Source organism: Pteronotus mesoamericanus, unplaced genomic scaffold (genome assembly GCF_021234165.1).
Source record: "Pteronotus mesoamericanus isolate MK-2021 breed Mesoamerican mustached bat unplaced genomic scaffold, CSHL_Meso_final contig_269, whole genome shotgun sequence".
Lineage (NCBI taxonomy): Eukaryota > Metazoa > Chordata > Mammalia > Chiroptera > Mormoopidae > Pteronotus > Pteronotus mesoamericanus.
In genome coordinates, this window is record NW_026555114.1 from 3,542,076 (window position 1) to 3,560,842 (window position 18,767).

The 18,767-nt window shown below is 54.4% G+C and overlaps 1 protein-coding gene across 1 annotated transcript; it reads left to right on the plus strand.

Moving 5' to 3' along the window:
* The first annotated feature begins 8,559 nt into the window (after positions 1-8,559).
* SPPL2C (signal peptide peptidase like 2C) lies at positions 8,560-10,554 on the plus strand. The gene has a single exon (XM_054574819.1). It carries the CDS (start codon positions 8,560-8,562, stop codon positions 10,552-10,554), a length of 1,995 nt encoding a protein of 664 aa, XP_054430794.1.
* The last annotated feature ends 8,213 nt before the right edge of the window (positions 10,555-18,767 follow it).

Consider the following 18,767-nt stretch of genomic DNA (forward strand, 5'->3'; position numbering starts at 1 on the left):
TTCAGCGGCACTGGCACTGCGACCTGGGAGGCTCCTCCCTGATCCCCAGCTGAGCAGGAGTCCTGGCCTGTGAGAGTAGTCACACCCTGGGCCACAGGCAAATGGGAAAACCCATAGGACTGCGCCGGACCCAGAGCCTCTGGCTCCCCCAGCCCCAGTCCTCCCTGGCAAATGGAGTGGGAATGGGGAGCTGGGAAATCCGAAGCAGCACATGGGTCCCTCCACAAGGTGTCTTCTCCCAGAGCACAAGGCAGCCAGCGCACTGGAGACCTGGGGCTTCCTCCGCAACTGGGGGAGCCATTCACTGCCCCAGGGGCATCCTGGGAAACCCTTGCAGCAGCATCCCAACCACCGTGATGATGCCTCTAGCCCTTGGCAATGCCTTCCAACAACACTGGGAACCAAGGCCACGTTGTCAGAGTCCTGGGGACATCAGAAACCAGTGGCATCCTCAGACAGCCGGCTATATTACCAGAAATCCTCCCAAGCCACCAGAACTTCATCTGGCCCTGTGGCACTGCCACCAGAAATGCCCTGCCTCGCTGCATTGCACCCTTGGACCTTTACTACCCTGCCGGACACACGGGCTCCCTCTCCCTAACCTGCCCCAGGTGTCTCCCCCTTTGTGAGAAGCTGGGGGTGGGAGGGAGTAGACTGTATGCAAGACCCAGGGTGCGCCCAGCCAAAGCCAGTCTCCCTTTGAAGGGGCAGAGAACACGAGGAACCATCCAACCTGCTGGCTGAAGTGACCGGGCCTCTGGGCAGCCTCTCTGCTGGTCACAGAGAGCTTCTTGCCCCGGACGGCCTCTGGGGCAGCATTGTTACTTAAGCAAAGACAGGAGAAGGGGCAGGACCCGCAGTCCCTCGCTGGCGCCAGTGCCCTGGAGCTGGACAAGCAGCCCTTTGGTCATCCAGCTAGCTGGTCACTTGTGCCCCAGGTGTAGACGGGCCCAGCACCCCCTGGACCCACCCACGCCCCGAGGCACTGGACAGCCAGAGCAGAGCTTTAGGGGTGCGGGGCTGGGTGACAAGGATGGCTGATGTAAATAATAACATTTATCTTTCAACCAGCATTTGTGAAGTTCTGGAGTGTGCCGGGGCCGGGTGGAAGGTGCCCTGTGGAGAAGTGGAGGCCACTCTCAGCGTTCAGGGCTGCTGTGTGTCAGGGAGACCTGGTAGCGCTCACGCACCCATCCAGGATGGGGCGGCGGGAGCCGTGAGAGCTGGCTGAGGACTGGGGAGAGGGGGCGGGTCCTGCCGGGCCCAGGCAACGAGGGCAGCTCTTGTAAGGTGGTGAGTTGAGGGAGAGATGGGCCACGGGCGAACGATGCAGGCAAAGGATGGCGTGGGTTAGGCACAGCTTAGCAAAGGTGGCGATGGGACCAGGCAGGAGTGTCCAGGCCCCAGGGGAGGAGTCAGATGGGAACAGGGAGCAGGTGGGGGTGTGAGGCCCGGAAAGGAAAGTGGCAGGAAGGGTGAGCGCGCACAGGCTGTGGGCCCTTGGGGAGCCTGCATGGGACACACGCCTCCATCATCCCACCCGAAGACAGATGGTTATTGACCCACCAACTCCTTCAGTCACGGGGCAAAGGCTGGTACCAGGTGGGGTTAACCCCCTGCACTTCCCACCGTCACGTGGGCCACAAGAAGGACAAGGGAGAGCGCCCAGCCGCTGGGTCTCTGACCACAGGTGCACACAAGAGTGTAGTGCCAGGGCACCAGGGACAGGCCACGATAGTGTGCTGAGAGCCCGGAAGCTCTTTGGAGGAAAGGGAGGTGCCGTGGGAGAGGGAGGAGCTAGGAGGTGTCCCTAAAAGCCATGTGGGGCACCCTGCTCTGCCAACTCCAGCTCTGTCCCCTTAAGTAGAGAGATGGGGAGGGGGCCAGCTGAATGAAGATGTAGGAAGGGGATCAGGGAACACCAGGACAGACAGGCTGACAGCATCCAGAGCAACTGCGGGGAGGGGCCCCATGGAGTCCTGGCTGGCAGGAGAGGCCAGAAGTGGCTGATGAGTCTCAAATGGCCACAGCTGAGGCATCCTTTTCAACTCCGCGTTTCACTCAATGGAGAAGTGAGAAAGGGAGGCCTTTCTTGGACAGGGGCGGGGGCGGGGGCTTCCCGAGGATGGAGAAGCCTGAGAGGGGCTGGAGGACTGAGGAGGTTGCATAGACAAGACATCTTGAGGGGGCAAGTGGGGCAGTGACTCCTTTTCCTGCTTGTGCCTCCTGGTAGCTTTAGCTGATGGGCTCCCGCCCACCGCCTACTGTGTGCACGGCCCTGTGTGAGGGACAGAGGAGCAGCACCCCCAGGACAACGCCAGCCACCAACTGCTCAGCTCAGAGCTGCTGACTCTGGAAGGCCATCAGAGGAGCTACAGGGGGCTCCCTGGGCAGGCACAGGCTGCTCCAGATGAGCCTCGGGACCCCTCCTATCCAGAGACTGGAAGGGCAGAAGGGCAGCTTTACGCACGGCTGGGAACACCTGGGCCCCAAAGAACTGCAGCCCCTGTGCTGGGGCAGGTGCCCAGAGTTTAGCCCTTCGGCGGCCGGTGTGCGGGCTGGGCTCCGGGGCCAGGGTGAGGGCAGGCCCCCCGGGACACCCTGCCCTGAGGTTTGGCTTGGGGGTGGAGCAGGAAGGGAGGTCCGGTGGGGACAGGCGCGGCCCTGCAGACGCACAGCTTGCTACACTTCAGGGAGGGGCCAGGCAGCTTCAGGGCAGGGGTCACTGCCACGCAGGCCACTCTCGCAAGCCAAAGACCACAGTCGCCTAAAACTGCCCTACCAGAGCCCATTTCTCCTGGGGACCCTCCTTCATGGGCACAGATCTTCAGTGGAGGAAAAACCGCAGTGTGGGGTTTCTATTTTCCACTTGGGGTTCCCCCCACTTGCCTCAGTGTGACCCTACCCTGGGTCCTCGGCTTACCCTCCAGCCTCCTCAGTCCCCTGCTGCTGCCTCGTCAGACCCCCAGGGCCAGGACTGGGGAGGGAGTCAGACCTGGGAAATACACTTATCAGGAAGAGAGGGAGACTTTGGAACCCAGATAATAATTCCTCCATTGTGGACACTCGCAGATCTCTGCAACCCACAGAATCCTTACTAACATTTATCATCCAATCCTCAACCAGCTGATGGAAGCCAGACCCAGACCATTTTACAGCTGAGGAAGCTGAGGCCTGGTGACCCCCCTGAGATCAGCAGTCCTCTGGCTCCAAGACCAGGGCTCTTCCCACCCTCTCAGTTGACTAAAGTCGCTGGGCTTGGATCTGGGGAGACCAGGACTGATAAGGCAGCTCTGGAGGAGGAGGCAGCAAGGAGGCCTCAGCGTGTCCGATCATCTCATGCGGATGTGCCCCAGGTGAAGGTGGGACCACCCCAAAGAGGGCCCCGCCTGTGTTCAGCTGCAGGGTCCTGCTGGTGGGGGCTGTGAGGGTTCGGTATGTCCACCCTGGCTCCTACACCCCTTCCCCATCTTTCCAACATCCTCCACCCCTCCACTTCTTAAATGATGCTTAACTGCGACACTGTAGGCCAGGCCACCAGAAGCCTCTGGGGGTCTCTCTGCACCCACCCAGCCCCTGCTCAGCCCACACGAGGACGCCAGGGGCCTCAAGAACATCCCATCCGGCTGCCTGACTTCAAACTCAGCTGCCCACCCTTGGTCCAAACAGAGGGCGGTGCTTCCTGCATTTCACCAACAGCGATACTATCATTGAGGGCTTACAGGGTGCCAAGCACCGCTGAGCCCCTCACACGTTGCCCTCATCTACTCTCATACCACCCTGTGAGGCAGGCACTGCTATGCCCATTTAACAGATGGTGAAAGCAAAGCCCAGAGAGGTTGAGAGCTGCCCAAGGGCACCCAGCAGGGCCTTGACTGGACGTGAGCCCGGGCTGGCCTCACTTAACCTCCACTGTGTTTAACTCCTGTGCAGCAGGAGTTCTTTGTAAGATGCCCCTCCCTGCCCTACTGCCGCACCCAACACTCTCCCTAGGGAAATTCTTCAGCTTCCCAGTGTGTGGACAAACAGCCTACAGAGACAAAGCCAGATCTCGGAGTTGGTGCCTGCAAAGCCCGAGCCTCAGGCGGACCCCTCTCTGAACGCAGCCCAGCCTCCAGCCTGACCGCAGGCTGCCAGCCTCCCGGCATCCCCAGCCCCTGCTCCATCTCCAAGCATCATCTCCTATTCCCTACCCGCTGCATCCTGCCATGCCCTGCAGATCCTTCTGGGCAGGCTCAGGGTCAGGAGAGTCCTTGACCACGCATATTTTTCAAAGCTCTCAGTGTGTTGGAAACACCAGTGAGATCATCATTTGGAGATATATCCAGAGATCACCAGAAAAACTACAACTAGCCTGTCCTGAGTGTAGTGGCCCTGCAAGGGAATGGAGTTGGTCCTGGATTTGTTCTTTTTAAAATTGTGGTAAAATATACATAACATAGAACTTACCATCTCAACCATGTTCAAGTGCACGGTTCAGTGTCATTAGTACATTCACAATGTTGTGCAACCATCACTACTATCTACTTCCAGAGCTTGTTCATCGCCCTGATGGAAACCCCATACCTTAAACACTCACTCCCCAGTCCGTCTTCCCCCAGCCTCTGGTCACCACAAACCTGCTTTCTGCCCCTACAGATTTGCCTATTTTTGATATTTCATAAAAGTAGGGTCATACAATATTTCTCCTTTTGTGACTGGATTCTTTCACTTAGCGTAGTGTCGTCAAGGTCCACCCACATCGTAGGAGCCTATATCAGAACATCATTCCTTCTTATAGCTGAATGAGAGATAGTCCTTTATCTGGATAGACTACAGCTTATGTACCCACCCATCAGTTGAAGAACATTTGAGTCCTTCCCACTAATTCCAAGTTATCATCAGGAGTGCTGCTCTGAACATTCATGTACGTCTTCATTTGAATACCTGTTTCCGATACTCTTGGGCAGATGCCCAGGAGAACCACTGCTGGGTCAAACTGCGACTCTGTTTAGCTTCTCGAGGAACCACCAAACTGGTTTTCACTGTGGCTGCACCATTTTACATTCCCAGCAGCAATGTATGAGGATACCCATTTCTCCACATTTTCATCCAAACTTGTTATGATCCATGTTTTTGATAATAGCCATCCTAGTGGGTGTGTTGGTCCTTGGTTTTTAAAAGATTCAAGGCTCCCTGAGTGGACAGTGGGGCCCCCAGTGAGGGAATAGACTGAACCACAGTAGCTGGGGGGGCCACGAAGAGTTTTATTATCACAGATCTCAGCAAGGAGCTGGCTTGCCCTGCTGTGCCCAGCCTCTGCGCGCTCAGCTGCAGAGGTGCACCCAACCTAGACACCACCACACTCGGATAAGAGCGGTGTCAGCCGAGTGTCCCTTCCCTAACCACCCCAGCCCAAGCGCCAGTCCTTCCTGTGCAACAGGAGCCCAACAAAGGATAGCTGGCACCTCCTCCTCTTTCTCCTGCACCAGCCGGGGTACACTCACCAGTCCCGAGTTTTTGTTCCCTAATGCGTTTCTGACAGGTAACTTGTCATTGTAATTACTGTTTTGTAATATAATTAAATGTTGTATTAATGGGGGAAACAGAAGTGCACAAATACTGGGTGATATTGTTCCTTATGAAAACTCAGTTGAATGTTTTGAAAGGCACAATCTGAGTCACACACACACACACACACAAAATAGCTCTCAAATTAAGTGGGATGAGACAGATATAAATAATTGAATAGGAGGAGATTGTCCAAACCTATGTGGTTCCACTTGCCAACCACTTTGCAAGGCACTTTAAGCTCTCTCTCCATCCCAAGGAGTCCAAAGCTGGATGGCAGAGATGGGGTCCCGCTGGTGTGGATTTCACAAGGAAGGCGACTTGGGGCTGGCAAGGAATGGACCCTCACCTAAAGGAGAGCCTTAACGAAGGCCAGCGACTGTATGCTTACTCCTTGGAAGTGAAAATAAAATGTGTTTTATGGGTTGAATTGTTTGCAGAAACGATATGTTGAAATCCCAACCCCAGTATCTGTAAATGTGACCTTACGTAGGGTCTTGGCAGATGTAATCAAGTTAAGGTAGTCATTGGATCGAATCTAATCCAATGTGACTGATGTCCTTAAGAGAAGACGAGCAATGCAGAAACACACAGGGAAAATGCCACGCCGTGTGCAACAGAGGCAGAGACTGGGGTCATGTGGCTACAAGCCAAGGAACACCAAGGATTGCCAGCCACCACCCAAATCAAGAAGAGAGAGGGAGGATTCTACCCAGGCTCAGAAGTGTGCCCTGCGCACACCTTGATTTTGACCTTTTCTGAGTGTGCTTGCACTGCTATAAGAAATACCATAGACTGGGCAGCTTGAACGACAACATTTATTTCTCACAGTTCTGGAAGTCCAAGATCAGGGTGCCATTTGATTCAGTTCCTGGTGAGAGCTCCCTTGCCAGTTTGCAGACAGCCACCTCTTGCTGTGTCCTCACAGGTCAGAGAGTGAGATCATCTCTCCCTTGTCTCTTCTTATAAGGGCACCAATCCCATTCATGACATAATTACCTCCCAAAGGCCCCCAGGTACCATCACGCTGGAGATCAGATATTAAACATATGAATGAAGGGGGGAGGTGCGAAACCCTTAGTCCATAGCAGACTCCTAGCCTCCAGCCTGTGAGAGAGAAAACTCCTCTGTTAAGCCACCTGGTTTGTGATTGACCATTTATTAAGGCAACCCAAGGAGCCAACACAACGTGTAAAGTATATAGGTAATGTTTTAAAGGTTCCCCTCTTGAATCAACGTTTTCAGTAACCCCGTCCGCCAGTCAGTCCCGCTCTTCCGGGGTAAGTGCCCTGAGCGCACCGCCCAGGGCGCAGAGCCAGGTCAGCCAGAGGCTCCGCGCCCACTAGCCTGGCTTTGAATCTTGTCTCTATCACTGGCACGTTACCTTGGAAAACTTTCTTAGCTGCCCTGTGCCTCGGTCCCGTCTACTGTAAAACAGGGTCGCTCAGTGACACAGCCCACACGTATTTCCCGAGCAGCAGGGGAGAATAGCTAAGGTTCTTGTCCTCATGGAACTCAGCCAGCAGGAGACAGGAAATAAACAAGGAAACACATAAACAAGCCAAAACCTAGGACTGTAATAAATGCTTTGAAGAAAGTATATCTTGCCCTGACCAGCGCGGCTCAGTTGGCTGGGCACCGTCCTGCACAGTGAAAGGCTGCAGTTTCAATTCCTGATTAGGGCTCGTGCCTGGGTTGCAGGTTCAGTCCCCGGTGAGGGGCAACTGATGTTTCTCTCCCTCTCTTTCTCCCTCTTCCCCTCTCTCTAAAAATAAATAAACAAAATCATCTTTTATAGTTAATCCTGAGTTGTGATCATTACACGCGAAGAAGGGGGCTGTTTTCTCCTGGCCTTGTGGTGGCGGCATCACTGGCGTTAAGGCTTGAAGAGCAAGAACAAGCAGAGCTGCAGGGCCAGGAGCCTCAGGTGTTCAGGGGGCGGGCAGGCCCCTGGCAGTTCCCCGGACAGGGCGCGGCCCAAGGGACGTGCCCAGAGTGAGAGCTGGATCTGGGGGCTGGGGCTGGGGCTCAAAGGGTGGGCTTCTCTGAGCGTCAGGTTTTCCCAACCATAACATGGGGGTATTCAGGTGAGGTTAAGCTAATGTAACAGACCCACAATAAGCCAATGGCTTTAGGAAGATGATGTATCCCCGTCCACGGTGAGCATCCCATGCCACTACTCCATGCAGACATCCAGGGACTCAGTTCCTTCCTCCCCATCCCTTAGGACAATGTCCTCCTCTCCAGTCAATGACCTCCTGTCCATGACTGACTCGTGAGAGAGGGAAGGGGACAGACAAGGAGCCCACAGTTTCTGTGCAGGCCTCTGAAGGGCTCACATTCTTTGTGCTTGATTCCATTGGCAAGAAATGACCATGTGGTTGTCCCTTATTCCAAGGGAGGCTGGCAATGAAATTCCAGTCCCTTACCAGTAGAAAGGGGCACAGACTTGAAGAGCAGCTCACAGCCTCATGCTAGGTGGGTCTAGTAATACCTCCTTGCAAGGGCACAATGAGGACAGATCAAGTACCTGGCGCTTAGTAGAAGCTTAACAAAAGTGATCAGGGGGGTCAGGACTCCCAGGAGCCTCAGAAACTCTCTGATCCAATGCAGTCAATTCTTTGCAGCTAAAGAAACAGGTGTAGAGATGAGAGGCATCTGCCTGGGTCACCCAGCAGGCAAGGGACTGAAGTTGGTCCTGAACCCTGTCTTGGATCCGCAACCCCATCCTCCCACATCTTATTTCAAATTACCTGGCTCAGCCCCACCTGGGAGCAGGGACCCAGATAACGCCTCTCCACAGGCAGTGTTGTGGGACAGGATCCTGAGAGGGACTCTGTTTTCTGCAGCAGTGCCCTGAACCCAGAGGGCACAGCTTTATGACTAGGTAGGTGTGGCCCTGGTTTCTGGGATGACAGGCCATGCTGCTCTGTGACAGAGGGCCACACCCACCCCCTGGGAGAAGGAGCTGGGCTGTGAGCAGCTGCCACGTTGGGGTGACTGAGGAGGATGGCGTGCCTGGGCTTCTTCCTCCTCCTTCTCGCCAGTGCAGTGGCCCGGGAGGAGTATGGCGTGGTCCACGTGGTGTCACAGAATTGGAGCAAGGACTACTGTATGCTGTTCAGCTCGGACTATGTCACCCTGCCCCGGGACCTACGTCACGCCCCACTCCTGCCCCTGTACGATGGCACCTCGGCACCCTGGTGCCCTGGCGAGGACTCCTTCCACCAGGCCCAGCGCAGGTCCCCCAGCCAGCAGCCTCTCCACCGGACCACCGCCATGGTCATGAGGGGCAACTGCAGCTTCTACGCTAAGGGCTGGCTGGCTCAGGGCCGAGGAGCCCACGGGTTGCTCATCGTGAGCCGGGTCAGCGGCCAACAGTGCTCAGACACCACCCTGGCATCCCAGGACCCCCGTAAGCCCCTGCCAGACCTCACCATCCCCGTGGCCATGCTCCAATACGCCGACATGCTTGACATCCTCGGCCACACCCACGGCGGGGCCATGGTCCGCGTGGCCTTGTACGCGCCTCCAGAGCCCATTCTTGACTACAACATGGTGGTCATCTTCATCCTGGCCATAGGCACCGTGGCCGCAGGTGGCTACTGGGCCGGCCTGACTGAGGCTGATCGGCTGCAGCGGCGCCGGGCCCGAGGAGGAGGGGGGCCTGGGGGTCACAATCAGCAAGAAGCAGTGGCAGCCCATGAGGGACAAGAGGAAAAAGACGAGGACACAGCTGTGGACTTTACGCCGGCCATGACGGGAGCAGTGGTCACCATGTCCTGCTGCATCATGCTGCTGCTCTACTTCTTCTATGACTGCTTCGTCTATGTCATGATCGCCATCTTCAGCCTGGGGGCAGGCACCGGCCTCTACAGCTGCCTGGCCCCGCTGGTGCACTACCTGCCCCTGCAGCAATATCGGTGGTCCCTGCCTGGCCGCCAGGCCTGTCTGCCGCTGCCCCTGCTGCTGCTGGCTGGCCTGTGCACAGTGGTGACTGTCCTCTGGGTTGCCTACCGCAACGAGGACCGCTGGGCTTGGGTCCTGCAGGATGCGCTGGGCATGGCCTACTGCCTTTTCGTCCTGCAGCGTGTGCGGCTGCCCAAACTCAAGAACTGTATCTCCTTCCTGCTGGCCCTGCTGGCCTTTGATGTGTTCTTTGTCTTCATCACACCCCTCCTCACCAGGACTGGTGAGAGCATTATGGTGGAGGTAGCCTCGGGCCCGGCAGATTCCTTGAGCCATGAGAGGCTACCCATGGTGCTCAGGGTGCCCCGGTTGAGCGTCTCGACCTTGGCCCTGTGTGACCAGCCCTTTACCATCCTTGGCTTCGGTGACATTGTGGTCCCAGGCTTCTTGGTTGCCTATTGTCATCGCTTTGATGTGCAAATGCACACCGGCCAGGTCTACTTTATGGCCTGCACTGTGGCCTACGCTGTGGGTCTGCTGGTCACTTTTGCTGCCATGGTTCTCATGAAGATGGGCCAGCCCGCCCTTCTCTACCTGGTGTCCAGCACCCTGCTCACCAGCCTGGCTGTGGCCACTCGCCGCCAAGAGTTCACTCTCTTCTGGACTGGCCAGGGCAGAGCCAAGTCGCCCACCCAGCCCATGGCAGGGCTCCATGGTGCCCATTCAGTTGGCTCCAAACAGAAGCAGGAGAACACAACAGATGTCTACACAGCCAGCGAGTCTGAGGGGGCCACCAACCACTTAGCAGGAGACTTAGACAGCAACATCAGGAAGGACACTGCCAGATTCATCACCATAGCTGAGGATGAAGCCGCCAGCCTGGTTGGCTACAGTAACAGCTCTGAGGGCTGGAGTGATGCCATCCTGGCCCCCAGTGAGCCACCCTGGGACGCCCCCAGGACCTCGGAGGAGCCGATGCCACTGATGCCATCCCCCTCGGAGCCAGGCCATGAGGCTGACCTGCTCTGGACAAGGCTGCACAAAAGGAAGAGCTTGAAGGTAAAGAAGAGTGTGTTGACCCAGGCTCCCTTGTGAACCAGGCCCTGAGATGTGTGCCTCTAGAAGGACCAGAAGAATATTGCAAAACAAAGGCACACAAGGCAAAAAGAAATCGGAGCATTAAAAATATTCCAGATCAACCCAGCGGAGCCTCTTTGTTTATTAGGATGATAAAAAGGCAGCATCCATGGAATAAATTCATGCAGGGCCCAGAGGGTCCTTAGGATAGGCACCACCTCGAACCGTGCAGAGGGGGAAATGGAGGCTCAGAGAGGGCGTACGACTTGCACAAAGTTACTCAGCAAGGGCAAGATTTTCTCCCAGGGCTTGCCAGGCAGTGACTTCTCTCCCTGCCTCCCCAACCCCCCGCAGCTCCTCAGCCCGGCAGGCTGGCCCCCTCCCGTCCCTGCAGCCCCACCCCAGCGTCACTGCCCATCCCTTCCTCATGCTCAGGGCCAGCCGCACCATTGCTGTTCCTTGATCACGCCATGACCTCTACGCTGTTTCCTCTGGCTGGGATGACCTTCCCACTCCAGACAGACTCCTCAGCCCATCTCCCTGGCTCACTAAAACATTCCACCGCATCCTTCCAGCGTCAGCTCACATCCGCCCTTTCTGCTAAACATCGCTGCTCCGAGCGTCCTGGGCAGCAGCACCACACCCAGGTGTTTCTGCAGAGATCTGAGTGTGCGCCTGCTGTGTGCGTTACCCCATGATGGGCACCAGGGGAGGCTGCTGTCTAGCTGGGGGATGGGTGGGAAGTGGAAAACAGACAAGAAACAACCTGAGAATTGTCTTAAAGAGGAGGAGAGGAGGGTTGGAGCTGGAGTAGAAGAATTTAGGACAGGGTGGCTCTATTTCCCATGCTTCCCTCATCAAATCTGGGTAATAGTCAAATCTCAACCCGTCGGGGTCTCAGCAGTCTCATCTTCATAATGGGCCTTACAATACCATGTCCACCTGAAGACAGGGGCATGGACAAGATGACCTCTTGAGGACCCCACAGTTGTTTAGGCCATATGGTGTATCTATATGTTGCTGCAGCAGAGCAAACAAACTCTGGGTTGAGGGCAGGCTCCCTAGAGGAGGTCGTATTGAAGGTAAGGGAGTCACATCCTGAGGGGTAGTGAGTGGTACAGTAGTTAGGGGTCTAGAGCCAACTGCCCAGAGGGAATTCTTGCTCTACTACTGACCTGCACTGTGTCATTGTGCAAATGACTTAACCTCTTGGTGCCTCAGTTTTCTCATCTGTGAAATGGGATAATAATGACCATTGGGTTTTGATGAGTTTCTGTCAGGTGACTGACACCATGCCTACATGTAGGACGAGCTCTATGAATGTTAACTCTATATTGTTTCCCTTCACAAGCCTTTCAGAATCAAATCCAGCTCCTACAAGGCCTTCAAGTTCTGGCCCCGACTCCCTCTCGTCTTCCCTCCACGCCCGGCATTCCTGCCCCTACCATCACAAGGGAGTAGACAGCAGACCCCACCATACCTGTTGTCCCCCCTGGGCCCTCCCACGTGCTGGCTCCTCTGCCTGGAGCTTGGCCCTCCTCCCACCCTCAGAATTGGGCCTGGACAGCCCTCTCCTCCAATCCCAGCTCAAATGCCCCCTCCTCCGGGAGACCTTCCTTGATGATACTTTCTAAACCAGCCCCCAGCCTCAATCATATTACTGTACATGCTGTTTGCTAGTTTTCTTGTCTCCCCCAGTTGAGTATCAGCTACCTGATTGGCTGAGTAGTTTCAGGGTCCAGAACAAGGCCCAGTGTGTAGTAGATGCTCAATTTATATTTGTTGGAGAAATGAATGAATGAATGAAGAATTAATCCACCTTGAACAATAGAGAAAGAGGGGACACCATGAGGTAAGGTTCCCAAGCCTCCCTGCGTACCTGCAAGGCCTTGGTTAGAGGGAAGATGCAACTCTTAGGGGACTGGCTGGGCACTGGGCGCAGGGGTTAAGGGGCTTGTGGGGGTTCGGGTAACAGGCATCTTAAAGGAAACCCCACTTGCCAGTCCCCTCGGCAAACAGCCCCTGACAACCTGGGCTGGACAAGGGCAGTGTGAGGAACCAGGGCCAGGCCCCTGACCGAAGGTGTTGACAGCTTCTCCTGCTGGAGCCAGAGGCCATCTGGCCTGGACAGAGGGGCCTCCGCAGGCCCTGGCTCATCCCCAGCCCCGGCAGCCTCCCACTGCTGATTTGCGTCACCAGGCCTGCCAGGGGTGGGCTACACCCCTCCGCCAGGCCCAAGGGGGAGGGCTGGATGGAGCCGGGCCTCTAGGCACCCCCTCATCCCACTGGACTGGGGGACAAGGAACTCCTCTCTCCCAGGACTTGCAGCCACGGGTGGCTCTGAGGATGCTGGACTAGAGCTCCCTGCAGCAGGGTGGATGCCTGAGGCCAAGGAGAGGGTTCTGCGGCTGGGGATGGGTGCGGGGGGTGGGGCCGGCCCGGGCCACGTCTGTACAGCACAGAGTCCGACTCTGTCTTCACTGCTCTGCCCAACAGAGGCGAACACTCATAGGGCACCTTATCTACAAAATGGGGAGAATAATACGACCACCCCAGGGGGTTGGACCTGGTATTAAGCCACCCAGGAAAGAAGCTGGACTGGACTCAGATTCGTGCTGCTGCTCTGTGATGACCCAGGGTCCCCTGCACCTGCCCTGGTCCCCAGAGCCACACTCCTCTTAGTTTCGGACTCAGCCTCACTTTGCCAGTCCCCTTCCCAGGGACTGGGCCAAACCCAGGTGGCTGGACCAAGCTGCCACCTGTCAGAGATGCCCAGAACTGGCAGCCCGTACCTGAATGCAGAGGAACACAGGGTACTGCACATGTATGTGTACACCCATGTGCACATATGTAGACACATGCCCACATCTATACAGTACCCTCAGGCATATGTGAACATACACATCTTGACACCCTGAACACATGCATGTACACACTCATACCCAAGCATACACATACTGAATGAGTGCACGTACCTGTGCACACCCTACACACATGTGTGCACACATGTACACCCAGGCTGCGACCTTTGCTGCTCTTTTCTTTAGACCTTGCCCTTCCTCTCCAGGCCAGTCCTGGGCCTGTGGGAGTAGAGGGCCTGATGCCTGGATTTTCTACCCCAGAGGGCAAAGTAGCCCTTTTCTGGTGGGACAGACACTGAGATCTGCCGCTCAGATGCTTGGACCCCCACTTTGAGGAGGATGGCTGGCCGACAGCCTCCCCTAGGGGTCATCTTGGGCTCTTCAAGGAGATGGGGGACCTGGAGCGCCCGCTAATGATAAAGCAAGGCAGCAGTGCCGGGACCTGGCATCTCCCCTCAGCTCTGCCTCTTGCAGGGAGTCTTTGCTCCCAGCCCCTCTGGGTTGCCTCCCAGTCTGATGACCGCCCCCCCCACACCGCCCTCAGCTGCTCCCCCTTCTCCCTTTTCACACTCTGACCTCCACCTCAGGCTCAGCTTCCTGAAGAGCCTGGCCTGTGACAGGTGAAACCTCAGATGGGGCCAGGGTGGGAATAGACTCCCCCAGGCCATGCCCAGGGCTCCAGGGGGCTCCGCCCCAGCTCTGGGGCTGTGCTGTGCTCAGGCTGCCAGTAATTATTTTTGTGACCTTGTTGAATCTCAAAGACAACCCCGTGAGCAGAATAGTCGCAGGCTTGGTTTTTCTATGATTGTTGTTGGGGTTTCTTTGTTTTGTTTTGTGGAGGTTTTTTTTTTAGTTAATAAAGAGTTTGGTATTCTGGACTCCCTCGACAGTGAGAACTAGCAAGGGCCTGTGAGTTGCCCTAGCCCACAAATGAGGAAAGGAAAGCCCAGAGAGGGTCAGACCTTGCCCACTGTCACACAGCAATGAACAGCAGAACTGGGACTCCTCTGCCTCCCAGCCCAGCAGCGGGGTCAGCTCGCTCCCCCTCCCACACCCTGGTTTGCAAAACATGCCTCCCCGGGAAAACGCTGCATCTGCCCACTCCTTTGCCTGTGCTCCTCAGCAGCACAGCCCTCCATGCCTTGTTATCATTGTCTGTCAAATGAGCTGCAATGAGCTGCTACAACTTACCTGTGAGTTTGTGGTAAGGATTAAATGAGGTGAGGTGGTGTATAAGCAGCTCACATTTGCCAAGCACTAATAGATTAGGCATACGTGTCATCTCATGATATAATGCCCAGGTCTTGGCATCCTCCCAAAAGTTATCTTTCCCAAACCAGCTTTTAGTTCCTCAGGGTTGAGCTCCCAACGGTGGCTTCCTCTTCCCTTGGCCCTCCCCTCCCATTGTGGTATGTGGGTGGGTGCCTAGCAGCTAACCCTGGTCACCACCACTGCAGAGTCATGAAGAGGGTTCCCTCTGCAGAACTAAAACGGAAAGGTTTTGTGCCTGTTTTTTCCTGAAACCCTGAAGTTTGAGCGCTCCTGTGCTGCCACCTGCTGGTCAGTTAGATAACAGCAGGTGAGCTCACAGGAGTATTCCATTAGGGAACTTTGGAATTACAGTCAGGATCATGTCCAAAAGATATATACTGACCTACCCATCAGCACGGTTCTGAAGCCCATAATGGCCCCAAGGTCAATCCTTTAGAAGCTGGTTGTGAGGAGATGGAGGTGTCACAGAGAAGGGTCTGAGAGAATTTTGATATTTTATGAAATGAAGGAGCCCCAACACAGCATCACTGAATGTCCTTAATGTTCGAAGACGGCCCATGCCTTGGCCCTTACCCTACCCCATAGCATCAGGGCACCATGAATGAGTGTTCACAGATTCCCAGGTCTTGGCTCAATCCTAGGAGGGGGTCTCCCATACTGTCCCCCCACTCAAAGCCTTGTCCTTGTAGGTCCACAGGTGCCCCTCCCCGCACACAGCAGCCATTATTCATTGTTTGTGAACAAATCCTTGTCCATCACCGGTTTGCTTTCCAAATGCTTCACTTATTTGTAGGCATAACTCTTCCTTTGACCTTCCTTCTGCCTCTAGAGCTCTTCCAGGTATGTGCGTCTGAGAGGCCAGGTTTCACGGCTCACTCCTGAGCCCACCTGGGGTGGTGAGACCCCCCAGAAGGAGCAACTGCAAAGGGAAACAGACTGCTACTGGGAGAACCTTGGGCTGCTGAAATTCTGAGGAATCTTTCTGAGAAATGCCTTTAAGTAATTTCCTCCAGCTTCTTAAGGACTTGAATGGCAGAGAGGTCTGGGGGAGGGGTGGGCAGTATGTGAGGTCTGAGCCTCCAGAGACCTTTTAGAACTCTCCAGAACTGAGAAAAGAGACTCTTGCATTTTGCAAAACAAGGGACAGAGAGGGACATCAGCCTGTCTGAGGTCACACAGCAAGGCAGTAACAAGACAAAGGCAACCAAGAACTTGGAAACTAACCCAAGAATCCTCCATAAACAAAAGACCCTCTCTCAGATGCAAACACTTGCCTTTCATGGGATTGTTTCATGAGGTCCCACTGTCCCCCAACCACATACTTGATCTTCTTAAAGTAAAAGGCTGCCGGGTCAAGAGAGAAAAGAACTTTGGGCAAAATCCTCAGCCCCTCTACACCCACCTTGGGCACCGCCTCGCCACTGCCTGCAGCTTCTGACTGAGACATGAGGTGAACTCAGGAAGAGAGGCAGCCCTCCCGAGTGCCCTCACCCATCACGGCCCAGGCTCCCCTCCAGGCTGTGTCCGCTGGCTGCACACACAATGGTGGGTCTGGTCTCGACCCACCTTGCTCAATCCCTAAAGCTAGTTTTGGTAAATTGAGTAATGTCCCCCTAAAAGATAGTCCTAGTCCCTGGGACCTGTGAATGTTACCTTATATGGCAAGGGGGGAAAGGCCTTTGCAGATGTGATTAAGTTAAAAATCTTGAGATGGGGAGACTATCCTGTATTCAAGTTAAGTTCTAACTGTGATCACAAGGATCCTTGCAAGAGGGAGGCAGACAGGATTACAGACAGAGATAAGTGAGAAAGGTAATGTGATGATGGAAGCAGAGACTGGAGTGATGTGGCCACTAGCCAAGAACTGCCAGCAGCCACCAGATGCTGAGAGAGGCCAAAAAAAAAAAAATTCTCCTCTAGAGTCTCCAGAAAGAGCACTGATATGCTGCCCCCTTGATTTCAGCTCAGAGACACTGGTTTCAGCCATCTAGCCTAGGAACTGTGAGAGGATAAATATCTACTGTTTTAAGCCACCAAGTTTGTGGTAATTTGTTATATAGCAGCTAAAACATAAAACTAAAACACAGATCAACAGACATCCCTGGCAGAGATGGCCTGGGTGTCCAGCACTGCGAATTGAGAATTAAACATCTCCCAGAGCACAGGAGACAAAGGCGCAGCAAAACAGCAACACTTCTAGTTTGCCTGTGTGCACCTTCCTACTGGGGAGAGCTCATATTATTCCACTGCAGATATAGCTTCATAAATTTAATAGTGTCTGAGTGTATGTTTGATCTGTTTCCTACAACACTGTGAAAAATATCTTTGGCTGTAAACTTCATGTTTTAGGAGATTTCTGTAAGATAGATCTAGTAATTTTGCTTCTTGAAAACTAGGGATATGAAAATCTTTCAAGGTGGTGATTTATTTCACTAAATTATTTTCCAAATCATGTTTGTGTCCATTTATCCTCGGTGTGGGCTGTAAAACACGGAAGTGACCGTCCTACCACACCCTCACCAGCATCTTTGCTAATGTGATAGGATGGAAAGCACCATCTCTATCAATTTGAATATTTCTGATTAGCAGTGAGGATGAAATTTTCTTTCCATATATTGATTTATTAATGGAATATTCTCTACTCCAGAGCTTAGCACAATGTCCACCAGCTACCATTTCCCACCAATTCTACACCAGAAAAATCTCTGGGATCCATTTTATCCTTCTCGTCTTCACAGACACCTCAAGATGCCATCTCTTACCCGGGCCATTAGATCCCTTGCCAAAGAAAAGAGCACAGCTATTCTTGGCCATGTTCCTCCAGCTGAAGACCTTGCTGCCTCCCTACTACTGAGAGTCAAACCAACTCAAGTCCTAGCTTGGTGTTTAAGACCGTTCATAATGAGCCTTCCTTACCTGCGAACTCTGCCTCGGACCAGTTCTGTCATGTTACCAGTGCTGCAACAAATTGAAGAGGCAGGAGATTGAATACGATGAGCAGTAGGGGACTTAGCAGACATGACTGACTAAGCCCCGAGCTGAGGGAAAGCATCTTATTTATTAGCAGGCTTAAACAATACAAAGAATGCAAGCTGATCTGAGAACCACCTGACCTGATATTTATCAAGACTGCAGGGACATACATTCCTTACATTAATCTAGTTACTAAAGCCAGTTCTTAAGAACCCTCAAGGAAGTACCATACATAGATAACACTCATTGTCTCTTGGTGGCGTTCCACCTCCCTCGCTGGCCAGTTTGCTGGTCAAGCGAGGATATGCAGACAATAAGCTCCTCCATGCAGGCAACTCCCTTGGCTAGACGCATCCATCTTCCACAAGTTCTGTGTGACTAAAGTCCTCATCCTCCCCCCCCCCGCCCCTGTCCCATTCACTCAGAAGGTGCTTCCTCCACTTTCCCCTAATTCCTAAGCACATTGTAGGGAGTAAGAGTCAGCCCTCACTCTCCAGCCCCACTGCGGGGCCCTGTCCAGGGTCCTGGAGCCGAACAGTAAGCAGGATGAAGTTCCTAACTCAGAGGGCCTCTCCGTAGGGAGAGGCTGGGGGAGGGCACAGATGTATTAATAAGGCCCTTTGGACTTGAAAGAACAAGAAACGGCTCAAAGTGGCCCAAGCCAAAAGAGGAGCTTTTTGGAAAGAGATGGGATTTCTCAGAACACAAGGGCGAACAGCCCAGTTGGGGCTCATGGGAATTGGAAATTAGAAAGTTGTCAGAAAGCAAAGCTGCCCTCAGGGCCTCTCCAGCCTGCACAGTCTCGGCATCTGCGCCCTCCCCTCCCTCAGCAAGCAGGCTCTCTGCACACTCATTTGCTCTGGAGCCTTAATGCTACGTCATGGCCCCTTCCGCCCGAGATCACCACCGACAGGCAGTGCTCTCTGTGCAGACACCACTCAGAATCTCAACAGAGAGAATCTTCTTGGCTCAGATTTACTCTGTTTGCTCAGGGTCCCATCACGGGCTGTCGGTGGGCCCATGGGCCCTTGACTCGGGCTTCTACTCCTGGGTCGACCAGCTGTGGCTGGAGGGGGAGGGCGGGAAGAGCCAGGTCAGATGCTACAAAGGGTTGTCAGATTCTGA